This window comes from Coregonus clupeaformis, chromosome 21 (assembly GCF_020615455.1).
Source record: "Coregonus clupeaformis isolate EN_2021a chromosome 21, ASM2061545v1, whole genome shotgun sequence".
Lineage (NCBI taxonomy): Eukaryota > Metazoa > Chordata > Actinopteri > Salmoniformes > Salmonidae > Coregonus > Coregonus clupeaformis.
Window position 1 is genome coordinate 23,658,189 of NC_059212.1, and position 24,327 is coordinate 23,682,515.

The following is a 24,327-nucleotide window of genomic DNA, read 5'->3' on the forward strand; positions in this document are numbered from 1 at the left end:
GATGCTGTCTTGTTTGGATGTTCATGACAAACAATGCCATTTGACACTTCAGTTTAACTGAATTAATAGTATTTTTGTTGTAAGCGGCATATGCGTAAATGTCACATTTCTCTGTTGCTGGTTGACAATTTGGATTGGGCACTGGCACATGGGCGAGCATGCCGTCAGAACGTTCAGACCCATCTTCTTGCCTTTAGTCCCTCTTCTGAATCTAAATCTTCCTACTCCCTCTTCGGTCTTGTCCGCCGCCTGCGGAGCATCCTCCTCAGAGTGCTGGTCATGTGGTAGGGTCGAGCTGCTGAACCATCATTGTACTCTTGATCCAGCACTGGAATAAGAGTTAAAGACGAACTCAAACTGAGGGAGAATAGACTATTTTCTTTTATGGTGTAATTGCATTGTGGCACAGCAAATGCTGTAAAGCACATGAAACTATTCAAATGCTTTTTATTTATAGAAGTGACTAAATGTTACAAAAGAAAATCACATTAAATACTGATCCCAAAATGTAGAAAAGAGCATGTACAAGTAATGACATTAAAAACATAGCACTTTTTTCATTTGTACCACTGAAGTACAAATTCTACCAAAATGGCTTTGACATCCTTCCATTGTCAGGAGTCTAAAATATGTTTAGGCTAAAGTAAAAACCTCAATTATCCACTAGCTAGGCACGCTAACTAGAACCTGTAGTCATAACACCTTATGCTCAGCTAACAGAACTGCCTTTTAAAAAATTGTATGGGTCTTCATTGCAGTGACACATGTGCACATCCTCTGTATTTGATAGTCTCCCCAAGTATTTGCCAGAGCCACGGTGATCAAGGTAAAATGAAATCACTTCAGACAACTGTAATCAAACATCAGCCAGGGATTATTTCACTTGCATGCTTTCCTATCAGACAACATACAGTATGTGTATGGCTTATGGAGAGCAGTCCATTGCCATGAAGTAACTCCATTCAGTTGTAAGGACATCCCATCAGGACCATGAGATGACATGCCTTCAAATCTGTACACAGGCTCTGGTTGAGTTAAAGTGAAAGCATCAGGTTGACAAAGTCGATACAGTAGGATTCAATATTCATATAGCGGGAGAGGATCATATTAGATATACAGGAGCCCTTATTTGAAACAGCTAGTCCGCCCATACATGTATAGTATCACATACATAACGTAGGCTACCCGTGCTGTACATGAGCCCATGTGTGGGTGTAAAGGTCATCCCAGTTGCAGGTTTTGACTGTAGAGTTTTCTGCAATAGAGTGATATAGGGCATAATTTTATCATGATTGTTACTTAACCTTTAGTGGCTGAATATTTGGAACTCCATTAGTACCCAATATTGATTTTGAGTAGCATAAATCAACCGGTTTAACCATTAGCTTAAAGACAGTCTGCAGAACAAGTATTGGTCTGACTACAATTTAGGGTTCTGTCAGTCTGCTGCACCCAAAATGTTCCTTTAGTTCTAAATATGGAAGTTCATAACGTGATTGTTTTTGCAGTAAGGGCCATCGTCCATGTAAACTGTAGTTACAGTACAGCTGCTGAGGACTAATAAAGAGGATAGGGACGATAGCAGTGTACTGCAGGTTGGATATGCATAGCCTCTGATCTGTTTGGAGCAAACCAGAAGTGTTTTGCTCTCTCTCTGGACCAGAGAGTTACAAGTTTGTTTCTTATCAGCACAAGTCACAGTGAAGTCTGACCACCTGAACTTGTTCCAAAAGAGTTCCTGCTTGTCAGTTCCTAGTCTTGAGGTAAGGCAGTAGCAAAGTCGTCACAAGTCTAATGGTCACACCATTAGTCTCATTGTTCGATTCTCTAAGTCTAACCAGTTATTCTAATGATCACACGTCATAGTCGATGTAAGAGTTCGTGTGAGTCTCTCAAAACCACAGTCACTGTTAGTTCTGAAGACTTTAGACGTTTGAGTTGCAAAAGTCACAGTCAGTGGTCTCATTGTCCATTAGAGACTGATATCTCCTTGTTAGCTGATAGACAGCATAGTGTAGGTAGCCAGAGTTGAGCTCTGTTCAGTTTAAAGCATGCTAAATATCTTGGAAGAGTAAAGCTATTAGTTTGTATGAGAGGGTTGTATTGTGTCCCTCAGTGGTGCTCAGTTTTTCTCAGAATACTGTGCAGCTCAGCAGACATGAGGAAGGGTTTCTCAGGGCTCCCATCGTTCCTCTCCAAGTCCTCACCTGGAGGGGTGTATGGGAGGAGTGGAGAAAGGGATACAGGAGGAAGGGAGAGGTGGAAAGGAGATGAGCGAGAGGGATTAGAGGTGCTCAGATAGAACGTGAAGCAAAGCAAGTGAACAGCCATGGTGGTTTTTACAGTTGTAAAAGTTTTTTTTTTTTAAAGGTCAAAGCATTGATATTGGGATCGACTGAATAGCCAATCAAAGATGCCAGAGCCCAGGATGAGAGCAGGTGTATTCCTTCAGATGTGTTTTGGAAGCATGTCTATGAAGAATAATACGTAGGCTTTACTTACAGAAACACAGAAACAGCGTGTCCACACACATTGCATAGACGCTGAAGAATCCATGAGCGATCAAATAGGACCCAAATATCACCGTCTGCCAATGATAATACACCATCAATACACAGATGAATGTAGGATATACCCATTTCTATACACTTTCTATTTTTGTATCTTACCAGTAGAGGTACCCAGTAGTAATGCAAGGTCGGCACATCTTCCTGAACAATTGGTATTTTGTGTGTGAAGAAAAAGAAGGCTATGACGCCTGCAACACACAAAAAACACAACATTGTAAATACCCCAGCCAGGTCACCCGTGATACAAGTTAGTATTTGATGTCCATCCTAGTCTGAGGACGTCGGGAGATTATATGGAAACCGGCCACTAGGGGAAACAGTGAGCGCTGTTATCTTCAAGTAGGTTTCGGTAAGCATCTGCCTTTAATTACAAGATGTAAGTTTGAATCCAGCGATAAAAAGTTTTGGGGGGATTATTATAATTTTTTGCCTATCCCAAACCTTAACCATTAACTTAACCATTCTGAGTTAATGCCTAACCTTAAGAATTTGGAGTTAATGCCTAAACTTAACCTTAAACACTTGAAATTCAATGTTTGGAACAACTTCGAAATTTGAAGTTTGAGAAACATGGATGAACATCTAATTCTGATGTGAGACAGAGAGCTTGTTGAAATACCCACCAATATGCTTCATCATTTATTTAGACTTTAAAACGTGACTTTTGACTGATTGCAGTCAAATAAAATATCAACTATTATCCTAAAAGGGTTAAGAAGTCACAAGAAGAAAATATGTTTTTTTGCAATGACTCACCTACACTCCCTGCTATTAGCACTTTCCCCAGGAACAGTAGGAAGTCTGTCACTCTGTCCAGCACCGCCACCCTGCAGGAGAGAGGGGTGAACCCAGTAAGGTTAGCCCAGTGAGGTGCCAGCCAACACTGGGTAGCCTAATAATCTAGCCCCTGGCTTCAGACGGCCTTACCTTACTACATTTCTCATCAATAGGCAGAAGGCGTCTCGAGCTGACGTGCAGAAGCACTTCCCATATATCGCAATCTAGAGGGAACACACAGACCATGGGACCATATTGAGTTATAGCACACACAGTAACTAATCTACCCTTGATTCAGTTGATACATAATCAGCGATTCACATTGATAAAAGCTGTGTAATAATATCAATACATATGGACACACACATATCACACTACTCACCATAATGTAAGCATTTCTGTTCATGAATTTGATGAAGCGCTCTAGACACCAGAAACAGCATTTGAGGCAGCAGAGCAGGAAGCGTGCTACCACGTTATTGACACCTGAACACAGACCACCGACCATTAGTGATGAGTTACTCCACAGAGTCAAATCCATGACTAGATGATGTATTACTGTGCTGTACTAAAGCCAAACTCACCTTTGAGTTTTGAATCTAGATACTCCAGGATAATTCGTGCCATCTGAACAAGGGCCAGAATTAGAGCACCAAACGCCAGTGAGCCCGTGTGATACCTGTAACCCAGCCACACACACACACACACACACACCTTTAGTCAGTCTATCATGAAGAAATCATAACCTCCCAAACACCCAAAATTCTGGCTCAAACAATCCCTGAGCCATTGTGAAACTAACTCTTCCAGTTAGATCACTAATCTTCTGTACTGGCAGAATGGTATGGAAGGCTCCTTACCGTATTGCCCTGCTAAATGAAGAAAACAGGGGGCAGGTGGGGATGTCCTGGGGCTTCCTCCGGGCCCAGTAGTAGGAGGCGAAGGCCCCAGCCAGGGTGCACTGGCCCAGGGCGATGGTGAAGTTGACCAGCCACAGGAAGATGAGCAGGTTGGACAGCTGGAGGATGAAAAGGTAGCGGTGGTAGGGCGTCTCCCCGCCGTAGAACGCAAATGTACACTGGGCGCCCGGACACGTCTTGGACACGTTGGTCTTGTTGAAAGTCTGGGAGGGAAATTGTGAAAATACACAATAACTATTTATACAAATCGGGGGTACTCAATACCAGAGTTTCTGTGTGCGTCTGCAGGATACTTAGATTGAGTTGAAAAAAAGGTGCCTCACCTCAGGATCGCATGTCTTGTTTCCGTACATGCAGTTGGGCTCAGCAGCCATTACTTTATAGATGGCATCTCCAGAGGAGGCCAGGAATCTGTGTGTAACGCTGATTAAGCATCAAACATGTTGCGGTTGTACAACAATACACAACAGAACTTTCTTAGATCCATTTCTGTGTCTCTGTTTCTGTATTCCATAAGTCATTCAATACAATATACTTTATAGAATCTGGGACTTAGGTTGGAATCATGAACAGCACGCTGAACAAAGAACTGCATCGACAGCGCCCTCTAGTGGAGAAACACCGCACCAGTAAGAGGATACACAGAGGTGACAGCAAAGTAGGAGATGCAGATGGCCAGCAGCAGGAAGGTGATGATTGGGTAGAAGAGTGTTGACATGATGTAGCTGATGGCCCTAGAGACAGAGGCACAAGAAGAACATTGAAAATAAACTATTCTCAAACAACAGTCATGAAGAAAGACAGCAAGAGAACACAAATAGTTACTGCGAGAGAAACTGTTACTATTAGCCGACTTACTTGCTTCCCTCTCTCAGTAGAGCGATAGCGACCCGTAATCTCTTCCTCAGAAAGATCAGAATGATCAAGATGGAGGCCTCTATGGTACCCAGAGATATCACTAACAGAGAGAGAGGGGGAAAAACACAGCAGAAGGTTAGAGAGAGTCTGAGCAAGACCATACTAACACCAACCCATAGTAACATCAAACCATAGTAACATCAACTCATAGTAACATCAAACCATAGTAACATCAACATCAACCCATAGTAACATCAACTCATAGTAACATCAACCCATAGTAACATCAATCCATAGTAACATCAAACCATAGTAACATCTACTCATAGTAACATCTACTCATAGTAACATCAACCCATTGTAACATCAATCCATAGTAACATCAACCCATAGTAACCTCAACCCATAGCAACATCAAATCATAGTAACATCAATCCATAGTAACATCAACCCATAGCAACATCAAATCATAGTAACATCAATCCATAGTAACATCAAACCTAACCCCAATTATCCTCTCCATTTGTAATGTGTTAAGTAAATGAAAGACTGTATTACAGAAAACCTTTTTACTAATTTTCAACTTTTACAGGAACTGGTAATCAGGCTAAATGGTTTGAAAGAGGCTTTTTCCCTAAGAAAGCTGAGAGAGAGAGATTGTTATGAGTGAGAGGGAGGGAGAGAGAGAGAGAGAGAGAGAGAGAGATAGAGAGAGGGAGAAAGAGAAAGAGACAGCGAGATAGTCATGAGAGAGGTGATGACTCACAGAAGATGAGCCATGTCTGGCTGAGATGCAGGTAAACCGTGACGTCTGTCTGGAAGCCGATGTCTACGATGGTCACATCTGCCCCGGGCTGCTGCCTCAAGAGGGAGAACTCCAGGTAACAGTGCCATATCCCTACAGAGACACAGGAAGCAGATGTTAGAGAGGTGAAACCAGACACATACTGGTAACACACTGGTACACGGCCATGCACGCACACCTGTATGTACAGTTACACACACACAGGTTATTATAGTAAACTAAAACTAAAATGAAAACTAATCATGACATTTATTTTTGTAAATAAAATAAATAATGAACAAACCCATTTGAAAACTAAAACTATACTGAAACTATTAACTTTGACCCCAAAACGAACAAACATTTAATAAAAAGCATCATGAATTATGTTCAGTTTTAGCAGGTTTTCCAATAGGGTTTTCAAGCTTTTTTCTTCTAATGGGGTTTTCAAGCTTCTGAATCTGGCGGGTCACATTGAGATTAACTTTATATTTTAAAAGGTAGACTCAGCAAGATGACGTTGCCACAGCAGCACCGCAGATATTGGGCTCGTTTGAGTGGTAAGGCTAAAGCAAACAACTGTAGACAAAAGTGGCGGCGTGAAGTCAGGGGAGGTGCATCTGCGACAGCTGAAAGTCTAATATTGATGTGTTTTTTCAACAGCAAGGCTCAGATCAACATGGCAGTGTTGCCATTGTTTATAAAAGGTTTTCTTTATAATGTCGAAATAAATATTTATCTAACCCCTATATCACACACTCACAAACTGAAATAATAATATAGTATTATGTGTGTACATTGTACAATCACTTAGTGAGATAGAGCCTCACATATCAAATGTATTTGTATATATCCATTGTGCACATAAATTGCGGAAAATTCATTCTTGTTTCAGTCGTGCCTTTGGTCACATTCGTGTGGGTCAAATAAAAACACTAATGATTGGTTGACAATAGAGCCTCCAACTGCAGAAACTTGCGGTCGACTGAGGTCAAAACTTAATGACCTTTGATTACATGATTTTTGTAAAGTTCATGCACTTGACATGTGGGCACAAGTCAGACCATTTTTATCTCCAGAATGTAACACACATTGAAAGGCGGTGACCAACAATGTTAACCGACTTGACAAAAATGATCCGCTCGAACGCGGCGATTTAGATGAGCATGATGCAAGACTCTCACACAGTCCCACAGAATATCTGCGTATGTGCACGGGTGCGCGTCACACTGCTTCAACGTGGTAACTACCGGACCACAACAGCAGAGAAGTTTAGCCTTGCGCTTCACCGCTCCTGGTTGTTGCGGAAATTGACCCACTACTACTGTTTACTTTGTGCATCTATGTCATCCAGCTGAGTCTACCTTTAAACCTAACCTATGACCTGACTCATCACCTTATGTATTACTGTCCCACACTGGCAAGAAGTGACATCCCCAAAAACACACTACAACTAAAACTTCAACTAAATAAAAATGAGTAAAGTGGATCGGAAAACTAACTGAAACTAAACTAAATTTCAAATAAAAGTCTGAAAATTAATAGAAATAAAAACGAATATTAAAAACACAAAACTAGAATAGCTTTCACACACACAGACTGACCGTAAGCAATCACCAGTATGACGGCGATGATGGTGAACCAGAGGAGGAGTCCGGCAGTGAAACGTAACAGCAAGATGAAGATCAGACTGACCACCAGAGCTATCACCAGACCTCTGGAAATATAACACACAGTAAAATCTCTAAATATAGTATTTTACAGTACCGTAAAAGTACAATAAAGTACCGTACCGTACAATTAATTGTCTGTTATAATAACTCCACCCAGTGTATCTCTGCTAGTTAGAGTTCTTACATTAAGATCCAGTTCCATGAGGTGGCGTAGTCCTCCACAATCTTCATCCCAACCTCCTTAGCATCCACCAGACCTGTGATGCCACTGTAGGAGACAATACCCATTATAAAACTGCCATAATTACAGAAATGTTTGTGTGCGTGCGCATTTGTGTGTGTGTGTACTGTACGTGCGCGCATGCATGGAAACACACATCCACATGCATGTGTGTGAGTGTGTGTCTTTATAACTCACTTGGCGGCGTCTCTTAGTTCAGTCACACCGCGGGCTGTGTCCAGGGCATCTTTGAAGTGGGTTCTTTTGGCCACCGTCAGGGTTCCATTCAGAGTGATGAAGTCAGGAAAACAGCGCTGTAGGACTAGTAGACAAGATAATTCAGTATCACAACTTCTTCCTTATTGGCCGTCAGCTGCTGTCATTTCTTGCTGTACTTACATGGTCTGCTAGGCACAATCACTGATGGACAGTCCTCGTCTCGTAACACTTGTGCAACAGGCTTAAAGCAAAAAGAGGAGGAACGTCAGTCATGTAATACTAATTGTCGTTACACTCTGAACAGAAAATGTCAAAAACAGTGTTAAAACTCCTGTCTCCTGATAAAAAATTTTTCTTTAATTCATAATCTTTCACACAATGCAGCACAGTTCAGTAGCCTGGGTGTTAGTCGTTGTTATGCACAATGAAGATGTGACATTGTTGAATGGAAAAACAGTTCACATCCTAACAGTACACACTTCCAAACTGTGCTAAACCTACATGCATACCTTTGTTGGGTTGTTGAATCCTGGTTTGCAGAACTGCCTGTAATATTCCCAGGGGGCTGCAGTGATTTGGTATTGCAACTGCATATCTGTGTAGGTTGCAAATCTGTCCGGGCACTTGGAAACACACATCTGAGGAAGTATTGAACACACTAATGAATACTCAGTAAGCTGATATGACACCCTTTTTTAAAGGCCCAATGCAACCGTTTTTATATCAATATCAAATAACTTCTGAGTAACAATTAAGTACCTTACTGTAATAGATTTCCATAAAATTGACAAAAATTGCTTTTTAGCAAAAAACAATTTCTCAATCGAGGATTTTGCTAGGACTGTCTGGGAGTGGTATGAAACTGAAAACTAGCTGTTATTGGCAGAGAGGTTTGGAACTCTCTTTGTTATTGGTCTATTAACCAATTTATCTCATGGTGATGTCACCATGGAAAGCCGAAACTCCCACCCATGCAAACCTGGTGATTAGAAGGTCCTGTGTAGATTGTATTTTCAACCAGCCACTATCTGGAAATAACACAGATATTTTTTCTCACACTTTTACAGTGTTAGTTTCATCAGCTGTAGTTCGGTCCTCTGTAGCTCAGCTGGTAGAGCACGGCGCTTGTAACGCCAAGGTAGTGGGTTCGATCCCCGGGACCACCCAAACACAAAACATTTATGCACGCATGACTGTAAGTCGCTTTGGATAAAAGCGTCTGCTAAATGGCATATTATTATATTATTACAATATGATATAAAACAGGAAAAAAATATGTTGACTGCACTGGGCCTTTAACAGTAACTGTACCTATGTACTCTATGAGTCAATATTGTTACTGACCAATATGTTATGAATACCTGAGTGGTCGGGCACTGTAGGTTGATGAGGACAGCAGGGTTGGCACATTTCAGGATATTGAAGTAGAACAGTATGGATTTTTTTCTATAGAGAGAAAACAAACATCGACACAGTGCTGATACAGTATTACCACTAGGTGGTTGTAGAGTACAGAGTACACATTCAAAGAAAAGCCCTCTAAGAGTCTCACATACAATGATGTAACAGTCTCACATACAATCTTAAAATGGACAACTATCTCTTCCCTTCCATTCTTAATATCTCTATGCATTTTTTGTGAATTTCAGGATGATATTCTCCAGTATTTCAGTATAATGGGTGAGAGAGTGGTGTAGTCTCTCCCCGACACGTGTTCCAGACTAAACTCCATCATAATCCTTAAAGCCTGGGAGAACAACACAGTGCTAATTATGAGCTGATGAGATCTGAGGGCCCCAGCTAGCTGGGAGTAAACACACTACTCCCTATCTCACAGCCCGGCTCCACAAACAGCCTTATCACCGCTCCGCAGCCGCCACTAAATAACTACTTTAATCATTGCCAAGGTTACAGCCTGTCAATCACACTTGAGGTTTATGAGGGAAATTCAACACCGAGCTGTTTAGTGTGGGGATGCAGTACCAGACTTTTAATTCAATGGGTTTGATTCCTTAGACAATGGGAACTGTGTGTGGGGTTGAGCTGCTTTTCAATTGTAATGGTCAATATAACAACATTGAAGCACTCTGGGCTAAGATAAAGAACCAACAATTAAAGAACCAGCAATTAATAGCAGCAAATTGGGCACAAGGGAATTATCATGACCTCAAATTGCTCATAGGTATGTCCCTATGGCTGTGTTTACATAGGCAGCCTAATTCTGATATTTTTCCACTAATTGTTCTTTTGACCAATCAGATCAGATCTTTCGCCAATAATTGGGCAAAAAAAATCAGAATCGGGCTGCCTGTGTAAACACAGCCTAATTACTCAGAGATATCGAGATATACCTGGTTAATCAGTCACTACAGTAATTACTTACGCATTTGGGGTGCCCTTCTGCCCACAGAACTGTCCGTAGCTGTCTGTAGGGTAGATCACCTTCCTGGGGTCACCGTGTAGCCACGCTAGAGAGAGAGAGAGAGAGGAGGTAGAAGGAGAGCGAGAGAAGGAGAGATAAAGAGGGAGAAAGAAGGAGAGAGCGAGGGAGCGAGAGAGAGATAGAAACCAGTGAATTAATTAATCATCCTTGTATCTCCGTTTTCCATTACCGAAATAAAAGACAAATAGATGGAAAGTCTCTTTGCACGATAGACTGAAATCTTATTCCCATTCCCTGAATCTAACTGCTCTGATTCTTTTCTATAGGACAATCTTGATGTGTTCTTCAGCTCCTGTGGCAGGGTATTAAAGACGAGGTCATTTTGTGTATTTTAGTGCCTCTCTACTGCTGTAGCTGAGTGTTGACATAGTCGATAGTGTTCGCCAAAAGCACAATCCCTCTTCTAAGGCTTATATTCCGCATCGTTTACAGCATTGTTCAGAAAGCGTACAGGAAAGGAGATCGCTGGATTTCCCTTTCTAAGACACCATACGTGCATGTTTATCTGTGTCCATTCGTTGTGATCAATAGCAGTACCTTTTTTCAATGAATGAAAGCCTATCACTGACTACCTCTCTCTAAGAGTCTGACTGACTAATGGGATCAATGATTCCTGGCTGGCATTAAATGAGTGGCAGGTAATGTACTTCACTGCACAGTCTGTATGGTCGCCACATCAAAACTGATGTTTCCAACTCACTCTGCGCAGTAAGTACAGTATTCATGTTTTCACCCATTTCTTTTTACACATTTCCTTACACATTAAGGTAGTATTCCAGAGCCACCCATCCATAATGGGGTAACAGAATCCAACTGTAATGCTTCTGTACAGTATCTGAACTACTTAGTGAACACTAATGACAGACAGATAGGGAGATAGAGAGTGGACTGTCATGTAGGGACCTGGACCTGTAGATACACTTACCGGACAGTTTATTAGGCACACCACCCCGTTCACGAAAATGGTTCACTCATACAGACAGTGAGTCACGTGGCCGTGGCTTGCTATATAAAGCAGGCAGACAGGCATTCAGTTACTGTTCGATTGAACGTTAGAATGGGCAAAACGAATGACCTAAGTGACTTTGAGCGTAGTATGATCGTCGGTGCCAGGCATGCCGGATCCAGTATCTCAGAAACGGCCACCCTCCTGGGCTTTTCACGCATGACAGTGTCTAGGGTTTACCGAGAATGGTGTGACAAACAAAAAATAACTGCATCTTGGAACACACAACTCGTCAATCCTTGTCACGGATGGGCTATTGCAGCAGACGACCACACCAGGTTCCACTCCTATCAGCTAAAAACAAGAAGAACAGAAATTGTATAAAATTCACAAAAAATCTGTGCCCCGAAGAATTCTGGCTGTTCTGGAGGCAAAGGGAGGTCCGACCCAGTACTAGATGGGTGTACCGGCCGGTGAGTGTATATAGTATAGTTGCCACTACTCTACAAATCAAAGATAATCAGTAATTATGCTGAATTAATTATACACTGTATGGTGTGTGTGTGTGTGTGTGTGTGTGTGTGTGTATGTACAGTGTGTGTGTGTGTGTGTGCGGGCAAGAGAGAGAAAGAAAGAGAGAAAGAGAGAGAGAAGTGGGGTGAGTGCGTGTGTCTGAGAGGATGAAGTCATTGTGGATTTTTTGTGTGGTGTAGAGAGGGTTGGATTGGAGTAAATTGTAGTAAGGTGTGTATGTGCTCATCCTTGTGCGCATGCATCCATCCATCCTTTTTTTGTGTATGTGTGTAGGGTGTTTGCAATGATTGTCTAGTGTGTGCGTGCATGTAGTATGAGTGAGTGTGTGTATGTGTATGTGTATGTGTGTGTGTGGGGGGGGGGGTTCCTCTCCTGATGGCATGAGGTCATTTGTAGCTGGCAGGCGGGATGAAGAGTAAAGAGTGACTTCATCATCGCTCCAATATCAAGCTCTCTACGCTCTATTGGTTACGACTGCCAGCATCCCTTCTGCTCTTCAAAGGATGAGATCACACTAAAATATGAGACAAAAGCTACAACACGGTCATTACCGAGGTGAACTCATACTCAAATATGAGATGGAATGGTTGTGGCACATTGAAAAAGGATTAACTTGAGTCTAGAGGACTGGGCTGCAGCAAGAGTGGACAACTTATATTACACTGCTCAAAAAAATAAAGGGAACACTAAAATAACACATCCTAGATCTGAATGAATGAAATAATCTTATTAAATACTTTTTTCTTTACATAGTTGAATGTGCTGACAACAAAATCACACAAAAATTATCAATGGAAATCAAATGTATCAACCCATGGAGGTCTGGATTTGGAGTCACCCTCAAAATTAAAGTGGAAAACCACACTACAGGCTGATCCAACTTTGATGTAATGTCCTTAAAACAAGTCAAAATTAGGCTCAGTAGTGTGTGTGGCCTCCACGTGCCTGTATGACCTACCTACAACGCCTGGGCATGCTCCTGATGAGGTGGCGGATGGTCTCCTGAGGGATCTCCTCCCAGACCTGGACTAAAGCATCCGCCAACTCCTGGACAGTCTGTGGTGCAATGTGGCGTTGGTGGATGGAGCGAGACATGATGTCCCAGATGTGCTCAATTGGATTCAGTTCTGGGGAACGGTCCATAGCATCAATGCCTTTCTCTTGCAGGAACTGCTGACACACTCCAGCCACATGAGGTCTAGCATTGTCTTGCATTAGGAGGAACCCAGGGCCAACCGCACCAGCATATGGTCTCACAAGGGGTCTGAGGATCTCATCTCGGTACCTAATGGCAGTCAGGCTACCTCTGGCGAGCACATGGAGGGCTGTGCGGCCCCCCCAAAAGAAATGCCACCCCACACCATGACTGACCCACCGCCAAACCGGTCATGCTGGAGGATGTTGCAGGCAGCAGAACGTTCTCCACGGCGTCTCCAGACTCTGTCACGTCTGTCACATGTGCTCAGTGTGAACCTGCTTTCATCTGTGAAGAGCACAGGGCGCCAGTGGCGAATTTGCCAATCTTGGTGTTCTCTGGCAAATGCCAAATGTCCTGCACGGTGTTGGGCTGTAAGCACAACCCCCACCTGTGGACGTCGGGCCCTCATACCACCCTCATGGAGTCTGTTTCTGACCGTTTGAGCATACTATTGCACATTTGTGGCCTGCTGGAGGTCATTTTGCAGGGCTCTGGCAGTGCTCCTCCTGCTCCTCCTTGCACAAAGGCGGAGGTAGCAGTCCTGCTGCTGGGTTGTTGCCCTCCTACGGCCTCCTCCACGTCTCCTGATGTACTGGCCTGTCTCCTGGTAGCGCCTCCATGCTCTGGACACTATGCTGACAGACACAGCAAACCTTCTTGCCACAGCTCGCATTGATGTGCCATCCTGGATGAGCTGCACTACCTGAGCCACTTGTGTGGGTTGTAGACTCCGTCTTATGCTACCACTAGAGTGAAAGCACCGCCAGCATAGGAACTGAGAAGTGGTCTGTGGTCACCACCTGCAAAACCAGTCCTTTATTGGGGGTGTCTTGCTAATTGCCTATAATTTCCACCTGTTGTCTATTCCATTTGCACAACAGCATGTGAAATGTATTGTCAATCAGTGTTGCTTCCTAAGTGGACAGTTTGATTTCACAGAAGTGTGATTGACTTGGAGTTACATTGTGTTGTTTAAGTGTTCCCTTTATTTTTTTGAGCAGTGTATAATGGGTCTGGATGGCAAGGTTAAATAATGACATTGGAAGAAATAAGGCTAGGTCGGTATTTAAAGGTCATGAGTATCTGGTGGCCAGTTCTGAGTAAGCTGCTTTTATGAATATGTCTATCAGCTGTATCAAAGAAGGGTTGGGATTGGGAAGCTTCTCATCTCAATGTTTCAGAAGCAAATATATATATGCCTGCATTCACTTATTCTGAAAACTGGAGGGATTTATTTGTGTGCTGAGTTGCCAAGGCCATTCTGTGGTTTAATTTGACTACAGGATAAAAGGTATATTTCTATAGTGTGCTACTAAGGACTGCAGCGTAGGTTTTGATTGAATGAAGCCCTATGTTCTCAAAGGCAATGTCACAGTATCTATCTATCTATCTACCTATCTAACTGTCCCTTTTTCAACAAAGAGACCCAATGCTGCGACTGTCTAAATCAAAGGGATTTTTTAACAAAGGGCCTCTCACCCTTTTTCACTCTCTCCCTGCCGGTCCTTTGCTGCATATCACTTCTCTATTTCAACACTGACCAGATATCAGTCATAACCCAACTCTCTAGAACCAGAATCAATACACAGGACTGCTGTATTTTCCCTTTCTACGTTTTATCCTTCTCTCGCTTTTCTCAACGATACAGCTTCCTCTTAGTGAGCTACTGTTGGTCATAGGGAGTAGGGCTGCCTATAACGTTTGTACCTATTGGCGATGGTAGTATAAGGGGAACAGATGATTGCATTAATAAGTATTCAGAATGGAAAAAACAGGGGAAATTGTAGAGCACAGCATGCATAGTAATTAGCTGCTTGTACTCGATTTTTGAAGCAACTTTATCTTCAGTGCATTAACTTCTTAAACTTTAATTTGCTAGCTGCTTACCATTTCTGAGATCATTAGGATGAGAAAAGGTACACAACTTTTGAAGCAGAAGCAATCACTGACTGACGGATTGATCTTTACCAGAAGAGGGGAGGAGGAGAAGAGGAGAGGGGGAGTAAAAGAATAAAGAAATGAGAGAGGAGATAAGAAGCACTTCATAGAGCTGTGGGACATGAAACATTCATTTCTACCAGAGGTGCTGTGAACGCAATGTCTTCGCACTCTGTCTCTGTGAATAGAACAGATGCTACACACATATATTTTTATTTCTCTCTCTCGTTCTTTTTCTTTGTATCTCTCTACTGCACAATCTATGATAGTGATGTTTACTATCTCTCACACACTTGCTACTTTTTTCTCTATTTCTCGCTCTCTCACACACACACACCCTATCTTGTTTTTATCCTTTTATCTTCCTACTCCACCATCTAAACCCCAGTAGCTACAGTAGTTAGAAATGAATGGTATTCTGTTTTATCTTTTCTAACACAGTGCTGAGTATTGAGTGGTGGATTTCCAGAGCCCTCTGTGATCAAAGGTTCATCTGCTGACTCGTACTCAGGGGGACAGTGTCTTTGGGTTTGTGCCAGTGTGGCGTCACTGCTTTCAATGAAGATTTCTAAACACAATACTTCTCATGCAGTATCTCCCTTTACATCGCTTGTTAACACTGTTTTGTTTTAAGCGTAACAGAAATTTGACTCAACTAGGATAATTAAATAAGGGATGGATGGAAATGTACAGAATGGGGACCTTGAGGAAAATGGGGGAGAATCATAACTTTTTCAATTTCAGTCAAGGGGAGGGTTTAGTATTGTTTTAAATCTAGTCCAGGGGAGGTCATGTAATTTGTAATTAATGAAATTTCAATATTTCTCAGTGTTTTAGAATTAGTTGCTATAAATGGATGTGTGCCTGATGCCGCCCCTCACCTCTGATTCTTCGCTGGGCGTAATATCAAGTGCACCTATAGGCTATTTAGTGAGGTCTCAATCAAATGATCAACAGCCTATAGGCTATAGGCTACAAAGTCCATGCTGGGAGAAACACAGAGCAAAGTTATATTTCTAAACTAGCTGCTGGGATGGTGTAAATAAAACTAGGCTGCATTACACACTGCAATAGATATTCCAACCCTGAGCCCCGGCCTTCTCTGCTCTTGCTGATCCAAAACGTTGTTGTGTGCTGCCTAACCAATGGCAGTGCTGTGTAGGCCTACGGTGGCAGTTCAGGAGGAGTGTTAAAGGCTTCTTCCGAAAATAATTTTAGATTAGGCCTAGTCCAAAAGATCTTGCGCGTGGACTAGCGTATGTTCTGTTCAGTTTGAGAAGGAGAGCGAGAAGAGGAAAAGGAGGACCTGAGGTCAACTTTGATAACTTACTACTACTACAATAGATTTTATTAAAAACAATATGTTTCTTGCCCATGATGTATTTATCAGAGTTATTGACCTCTCAATAAGCTTGATTTGATTAATTTACATTGTGGTGCTGAAACTTGAAGCAGCAACTGCAGCACAATCAATCAGAAATGGACAGCTAATGTTGCTGAAAGTAGGCAAATTAGAGTATTAGACTTTACTAACAACAAGAGGGTATTGTTTTGGAGCCTATTTCTTCCTATTTAAGAAATAAGAGGTAAGCCTACCTGTTTGACAGATGAAATGTGGGTATAGGCTGCTACAGTGAGGGGAAAATGTATTTGATCCCCTGCTGATTTTGTATGTTTGCCCACTGACAAAGACATGATCAGTCTATACTTTTAATGGTAGGTTTATTTGAACAGTGAGAGACAGAATAACAACAACAAAATCCAGAAAACGCATGTCAAAAATGTTATAAATTGATTTGCATTTTAATGAGGGAAATAAGTATTTGACCCCCTCTAAATCAGAAAGATTTCTGGCTCCCAGGTGTCTTTTATACAGGTAACGAGCTGAGATTAGGAGCACACTCTTAAAGGGAGTGCTCCTAATCTCAGTTTGTTACCTGTATAAAAGACACCTGTCCACAGAAGCAATCAATCAATCAGATTCCAAACTCTCCACCATGGCCAAGACCAAAGAGCTCTCCAAGGATGTCAGGAACAAGATTGTAGACCTACACAAGGCTGGAATGGGCTACAAGACCATCGTGCGGTTGGTGCGATTATTCAATGTCAATCTCCCTCGGCCTGGGTCTCCATGCAAGATCTCACCTCGTGGAGTTGCAATGATCATGAGAACGGTGAGGAATCAGCCCAGAACTACATGGGAGGATCTTGTCAATGATCTCAAGGCAGCTGGGACCATAGTCACCAAGAAAACAATTGGTAACACACTACGCCGTGAAGGACTGAAACCCTGCAGCGCCTGCAAGGTCCCCCTGCTCAAGAAAGCACATATACAGGGCCGTCTGAAGTTTGCCAATGAACATCTGAATGATTCAGAGGAGAACTGGGTGAAAGTGTTGTGGTCAGATGAGACCAAAATCGAGCTCTTTGGCATCAACTCAACTCGCCGTGTTTGGAGGAGGAGGAATGCTGCCTATGACCCCAAGAACACATTTTTTTTTTACATTTTTAGTCATTTAGCAGACGCTCTTATCCAGAGCGACTTACAGTTAGTGAATACATATTTTTTTTTATACTGGCCCCCCGTGGGAATCGAACCCACAACCCTGGCGTTGCAAACGCCATGCTCTATCAACTGAGCTACATCCCTGCCGGCCATTCCCTCCCCTACCCTGGGCCAATTGTGCGCCGCCCATGAGTCTCCCAGTCGCGGCCGGCTGCGACAGAGCCTGGATTCGAACCAGGATCTCTAGTGGCACAGTTAGCACTGCGATGCAGTGCCTTTGACCACTGCGCCACTCAGGAGCCACACCATCCCCACCGTCAAACATGGAGGTGGAAACATTATGCTTTGGGGGTGTTTTTCTGCTAAGGGGACAGGACAACTTAACCGCATCAAAGGGACGATGGACGGGGCCATGTACCGTTACATTTTGGGTGAGAACCTCCTTCCCTCAGCCAGGGCATTGAAAATGGGTCGTGGATGGGTATTCCAGCATGACAATGACCCAAAACACACGGCCAAGGCAACAAAGGAGTGGCTCAAGAAGAAGCACACTAAGGTCCTGGAGTGGCCTAGCCAGTCTCCAGACCTTAATCCCATAGAAAATCTGTGGAGGGAGCTGATGGTTCGAGTTGCCAAACGTCAGCCTTGAAACCTTAATGACTTGGAGAAGATCTGCAAAGAGGAGTGGGACAAAATCCCTCCTGAGATGTGTGCAAACCTGGTGGCCAACTACAAGAAACGTCTGACCTCTGTGATTGCCAACAAGGGTTTTGCCACCAAGTACTAAGTCATGTTTTGCAGAGGGGTCAAATACTTATTTCCCTCATTAAAATGCAAATCAATTTATAACATTTTTGACATGCGTTTTTCTGGATTTTTTTGTTGTTATTCTGTCTCTCACTGTTCAAATAAACCTACCATTAAAAAATTATAGACTGATCATTTATTTGTCAGTGGGCAAACGTACAAAATCAGCAGGGGATCAAATACTTTTTTCCCTCACTGAATATATATAGATTTGTTGGTCAATTCCTCCACACACCATGCACTCTTTAAATAGCCTACCTCCGTGTCAGTGAAGGGCTGTTAAGTTAAAAACAAGACTTGAATTGAGAGGGTATGAGAGGGTATGCCATTGGCCTACCTTTTATTAAAGAAAATAGCTTAAGATTTTGAAGAAAATAAAACTGATCCGATTATATAAAGTGATCAATAACAGCGATTTGGTCCGCAATGCTTTATGCTAGAAACAAGCTGTAAAATACTGGGAAAAGACTTGACTCCGATGCATATGGGGATATCATTGTTTTGTTTCTTTGAAATTCAGAGGCTGAGCTACAACCTTCCATAGCTGAGGAGACAAAACATTTACTTTGCTTGGGAAGTAATCTAATTCTGTCACCATCCATTGATTAAGCTATTCACTTTCTGTAAAATAGAAGATGTTTAAACCCAGACAGCTTTTAAGGAAACACTTGTGACCTTCTCTCATTGGGTTAAGCAACGGAAAAGAGTAGCCAGCAGTTAAAGCTTAAATTTAGAATTGCATTAAATGTTTATAAAAGGCAATTTTTTCTTGGACCTACAAACACGATGATAGATTAATGCATTGCTTTTACTATAAAGGAGATCTTTACACCCCTACTCTTGTCCTTCATGTGTGCTATAAAAATTCCTGCGTTGCCATGTAATGCTTACAGGATGAAGAACAGTTTCTAAAACTGCATATCTAAGGCTCTGGTCTGTCCAAGAAGTGAGGTTAAACGGTTGTAATTATTATTTTGGGTATAGGGGAGGGTCACTTGTTTTGTTTTTCAAGCGTTAAGGGAGGGTTTAAGGTGAAATATATTTTGCTGAAGGCCGGGCCATCCATTTTCATTTCAGAGAGGACCGATTTTCTCCCTGTAACCCTTATTATAAATAACGTTCCCTCCCTAAAGGCTAATATTTAGTCTGTCCAATGCTAGTCTCACATTGGCATCCTGGACTCGTGGAATGTGAGAGATCGGGTTTCGTCCAATACATGTAGACCTATATGTCATGAAAAGTTGTGATTTTGAGTTTCCATGTATAAACATCCTTACACCTTCCTGGTAATACTGGTTATGGTTTTGTCTCCACTCACCCACAGTCCCCAGTGCTATGTATCCAAGGATGATGATGATGAAGATCACACAGCAAAACACGTCTGTGCAGCTTCTGTAGAGAGAGAAAGTAAAGGTAAATATCCTTGACAAGGCTTTCAATATTCAACATACCCAGAAAGAGAGCAACGAGAGGAGAGACAGAAATGAGAGTGTAAAGAGAGAGAGAAACTAGAGGAGATGGAGATAAATTAGTGTAAAGAGAGAGAAATGAGTGTAAAGAGAGAGAGAAATATAATATAATATGCCATTTAGCAGACGCTTTTATCCAAAGCGACTTACAGTCATGTGCGCATACATTTTTACGTATGGGTGGTCCCGGGGATCGAACCCACTACCCTGGCGTTACAAGCGCCATGCTCTACCAATCGAGCTACAGAGGACCACAGAAATGAGAGGAGAGAGAGAGAAATGAGAGTGTAAAGAGAGAGAGAAATGAGAGGAGAGAGATAAGTACCCATCAAGGCCTCGTTCATTATTCTGTTTAAGATCAAACCGCAGCAGAGGGGAACCATTTTGATGATGAGATGTTTTCCAAACGTTTAAATGAAATATTAACCTCAACAATATGCTGCTATGAATCCCTGTGGACACATCACATTCCCACACTCTCTTTCCCAGGGTTTGGCAATTGGAATGGCTCTTGCAGTGTGTGTACCAGTATGTGTGTGTGTGTGTGTGCCAAGTGCTTACATCTTTCTCTCCAACCGAGGACTGGATATTGTCACATATCCACAAAGGGTAGTGTGCACGCACGTGTTCCGATCCAGATAATTGTTAGTGTGTTCCGATCCAGCGACCTATCTAGTGTCATGTTTAATGAGTCTTAATCACAAAGGGGACTGTGAAGAGACAAAGCCATTTTATATATATTGTATTTGCACTGTACTATGTATTATGTCATGTTTCATGTGGACCCCAGGAAGAGTAACTGATACTTTTGCAGCAGCTAATGGGGATCCTAATAAATACTAAATACCAAATTAATCAGCTTACATATCAATCGAATGTGTAGAAATCCCTCCCTGGCCTCCCAGCTGAGCACTGAGGTAATGGCTGATTAATCCAATTTGATTGGTTGGGATTGACCTCTATCAATGAGAGTTATGTCCAGTCATGTCCAGCCCCTCTCTGACCTGGCAGGTAAGGCCTTCATAAGTGGCAATCTCTTTCACCAGCCGTATACCTTCATTGGAATGAATGAACCTCAACAGGTTCCTACCGATCCTTGACTTCGGCGATGTCATTTACAAAATAGCCTCCAACACTCTACTCAGCAAATTGGATGTAGTCTATCACAGTGCCATCCGTTTTGTCACCAAAGCCCCATATACTACCCACCACTGTGACCTGTACGCTCTTGTTGGCTGGTCCTCACTACATATTCGTCGCCAAACCCACTGGCTCCAGGCCATCTATAAATCACTTCTAGACAAATCCCTGCCTTATCTTAGCTCATTGGTCACCATAGCAACACCCACCTGTAATATGTACTCCAGCAGGTATATCTCACTGGTCATCCCCAAAGCCAACACCTCCTTTAGCCGCCATTCCTTCCAGTTCTCTGCTGCCAATGACTGGAACGAACTGCAAAAATCTCTGAAGCTGGAGACTCTTATCTCCCTCACTAACTTTAAGCATCAGTTGTCAGAGCACCTTACCGATCACTGCACCTGTACACAGCCCATCTGAAATTAGCCCACCCAACTACCTCATCCCCATATTGTTATTTATTTTGCTCATTTGCACCCCAGTATCTATATTTGCACATCTCTTGCACATCTATCATTGCAGTGTTAATACTAATTGTAATTATTTTGCACTATGGCCTATTTATTGCCTTACCGCCATAACTTGCTACATTTGCACACACTGTATATATATTTTCTGTTGTATTTTTGGCTTTGTGTTTTGTTTTACCCCATATGTAACTCTGTGTTGTTTTTATCGCACTGCTTTGCTTTATCTTGGCCAGGTCGCAGTTGTAAATGAGAAAAAAGGTGTAAAGGTGAAATAAAAATAAAATAAATATAAAACAGTCCAGGTTAGTGGGTTATAACAGATCATGTCTGTAAGGTGGTGTGTTTAGGGAATAGTGATTAGGTTGTGATTGGCAGCACTGGGTCATTGAGTTGACAGTGTTAGTGTGAGACCTGGTGTTGAGCTGCACAGCAGGCTTTCACAAACACATTGCCCAACACTCCCTACTGCTTAATAATTCAGCCTTTAGCTGAGCTCAGGCAGCACTTTCCCCAGATCCAACAGGCCTGCAGAGACACACAGAACAGTACACAAACACACACACACACACAAACACAAGCAGTCATGCACACATGTATGGAGAACACACACACACACACACACACAAACACACACATAATATTGAGCCATGTGAATGTGTGGGTAGTTGAGTTTATTAGAATCCCCATTAGCTACACATGCAGCAGCTACTCTTCCTGGTGTCCACATAAAACGCACAAATACATGAAAAAGTACAGAACAGTTATAGACAAGGACATTACATTTAAAATAATAATAAATAAATACAATTTAAACAAAAATAAAAATAAGAGTTACATATCAAATCAACATGCGCCGAATACAACAGGTGTAGACCTTACAGTGAAATGCTTACAAGCCCTTAACCAACAATGCAGTTAAGAAAAAATAAGTGTTAAGAAAGTATTTACTAAATAAACTGAAGTTAAAAATAAAAATAAAAATAAGAAGAAAATAGAAAAATAACAAATTAAAGAGCAACAATAAAATAACAGTAGTGAGGCTATATACAGGGGGTACCGGTACATGTGTGGGGGCACAGGTTAGTTGAGGTAATTGAGGTAATATGTACATGTAGGTAGAGGTAAAGACACTAAGACACTAAGAGACAACAAAAATACTATTTACACACAATCATATATACATATTCATATTCTTATATACAGTTACAGTGGGGAAAAAAAGTATTTAGTCAGCCACCATTTGTGCAAGTTCTCCCACTTAAAAAGATGATAGAGGCCTGTAATTTTCATCATAGGTACACGTCAACTATGACAGACAAATTGAGAAAAAAAAATCCAGAAAATCACATTGTAGGATTTTTAATGCATTTATTTGCAAATTATGGTGGAAAATAAGTATTTGGTCACCTACAAACAAGCAAGATTTCTGGCTCTCACAGACCTGTAACTTCTTCTTTAAGAGGCTCCTCTGTCCTCCACTCGTTACCTGTATTAATGGCACCTGTTTGAACTTCTTATCAGTATAAAAGACACCTGTCCACAACCTCAAACAGTCACACTCCAAACTCCACTATGGCCAAGACCAAAGAGCTGTCAAAGGACACCAGAAACAAAATTGTAGACCTGCACCAGGCTGGGAAGACTGAATCTGCAATAGGTAAGCAGCTTGGTTTGAAGAAATCAACTGTGGGAGCAATTATTAGGAAATGGAAGACATACAAGACCACTGATAATCTCCCTCGATCTGGGGCTCCACGCAAGATCTCACCCCGTGGGGTCAAAATTATCACAAGAACGGTGAGCAAAAATCCCAGAACCACACGGGGGGACCTAGTGAATGACCTGCAGAGAGCTGGGACCAAAGTAACAAAGCCTACCATCAGTAACACACTACGCCGCCAGGGACTCAAATCCTGCAGTGGCAGACGTGTCCCCCTGCTTAAGCCAGTACATGTCCAGGCCCGTCTGAAGTTTGCTAGAGTGCATTTTGATGATCCAGAAGAGGATTGGGAGAATGTCATATGGTCAGATGAAACCAAAATATAACTTTTTGGTAAAAACTCAACTCGTCGTGTTTGGAGGACAAAGAATGCTGAGTTGCATCCAAAGAACACCATACCTACTGTGAAGCATGTGGGTGGAAACATCATGCTTGGGGCTGTTTTTCTGCAAAGGGACCAGGACGACTGATCCGTGTAAAGGAAAGAATGAATGGGGCCATGTATCGTGAGATTTTGAGTGAAAACCTCCTTCCATCAGCAAGGGCATTGAAGATGAAACGTGGCTGGGTCTTTCAGCATGACAATGATCCCAAACACACCGCCCGGGCAACGAAGGAGTGGCTTCGTAAGAAGCATTTCAAGGTCCTGGAGTGGCCTAGCCAGTCTCCAGATCTCAACCCCATAGAAAATCTTTGGAGGGAGTTGAAAGTCCGTGTTGCCCAGCGACAGCCCCAAAATATCACTGCTCTAGAGGAGATCTGCATGGAGGAATGGGCCAAAATACCAGCAACAGTGTGTGAAAACCTTGTGAAGACTTACAGAAAACGTTTGACCTGTGTCATTGCCAACAAAGGGTATATAACAAAGTATTGAGAAACTTTTGTTATTGACCAAATACTTATTTTCCACCATAATTTGCAAATAAATTCATTAAAAATCCTACAATGTGATTTTCTGGATTTTTTTTTCTCATTTTGTCTGTCATAGTTGACGTGTACCTATGATGAAAATCACAGGCCTCTCTCATCTTTTTAAGTGGGAGAACTTGCACAATTGGTGGCTGACTAAATACTTTTTTCCCCCACTGTAAGTAGTAGTTGTAGTAGTAGTTGTAGTAGTAGTAGGAGTAGTGGT

General features: G+C 42.2%; 1 protein-coding gene across 2 annotated transcripts in view; it reads right to left on the reverse strand.

Moving 5' to 3' along the window:
* Nucleotides 1-51: 51 nt before the first annotated feature.
* LOC121535116 (choline transporter-like protein 5-A) overlaps nucleotides 52-24,327 on the reverse strand; it is a 121,588-nt gene continuing 97,312 nt past the window's right edge. For both annotated transcript variants that reach the window (XM_041841848.1, XM_041841847.1), the window contains 20 exons: nucleotides 19,712-19,785; nucleotides 10,405-10,489; nucleotides 9,383-9,467; nucleotides 8,531-8,659; nucleotides 8,202-8,262; nucleotides 8,001-8,124; nucleotides 7,767-7,850; nucleotides 7,514-7,626; nucleotides 5,892-6,023; nucleotides 5,126-5,225; nucleotides 4,909-5,001; nucleotides 4,591-4,678; nucleotides 4,208-4,470; nucleotides 3,932-4,026; nucleotides 3,730-3,833; nucleotides 3,498-3,571; nucleotides 3,327-3,397; nucleotides 2,670-2,758; nucleotides 2,503-2,587; nucleotides 52-2,207 (listed from right to left, as the gene is read on the reverse strand). In XM_041841848.1, the coding sequence (XP_041697782.1) occupies nucleotides 2,113-2,207; nucleotides 2,503-2,587; nucleotides 2,670-2,758; nucleotides 3,327-3,397; nucleotides 3,498-3,571; nucleotides 3,730-3,833; nucleotides 3,932-4,026; nucleotides 4,208-4,470; nucleotides 4,591-4,678; nucleotides 4,909-5,001; nucleotides 5,126-5,225; nucleotides 5,892-6,023; nucleotides 7,514-7,626; nucleotides 7,767-7,850; nucleotides 8,001-8,124; nucleotides 8,202-8,262; nucleotides 8,531-8,659; nucleotides 9,383-9,467; nucleotides 10,405-10,489; nucleotides 19,712-19,785 (2,044 nt within the window). In that variant the 3' untranslated portion in view covers nucleotides 52-2,112. The remainder of the gene's footprint in view (nucleotides 2,208-2,502; nucleotides 2,588-2,669; nucleotides 2,759-3,326; nucleotides 3,398-3,497; nucleotides 3,572-3,729; nucleotides 3,834-3,931; nucleotides 4,027-4,207; nucleotides 4,471-4,590; nucleotides 4,679-4,908; nucleotides 5,002-5,125; nucleotides 5,226-5,891; nucleotides 6,024-7,513; nucleotides 7,627-7,766; nucleotides 7,851-8,000; nucleotides 8,125-8,201; nucleotides 8,263-8,530; nucleotides 8,660-9,382; nucleotides 9,468-10,404; nucleotides 10,490-19,711; nucleotides 19,786-24,327) is intronic.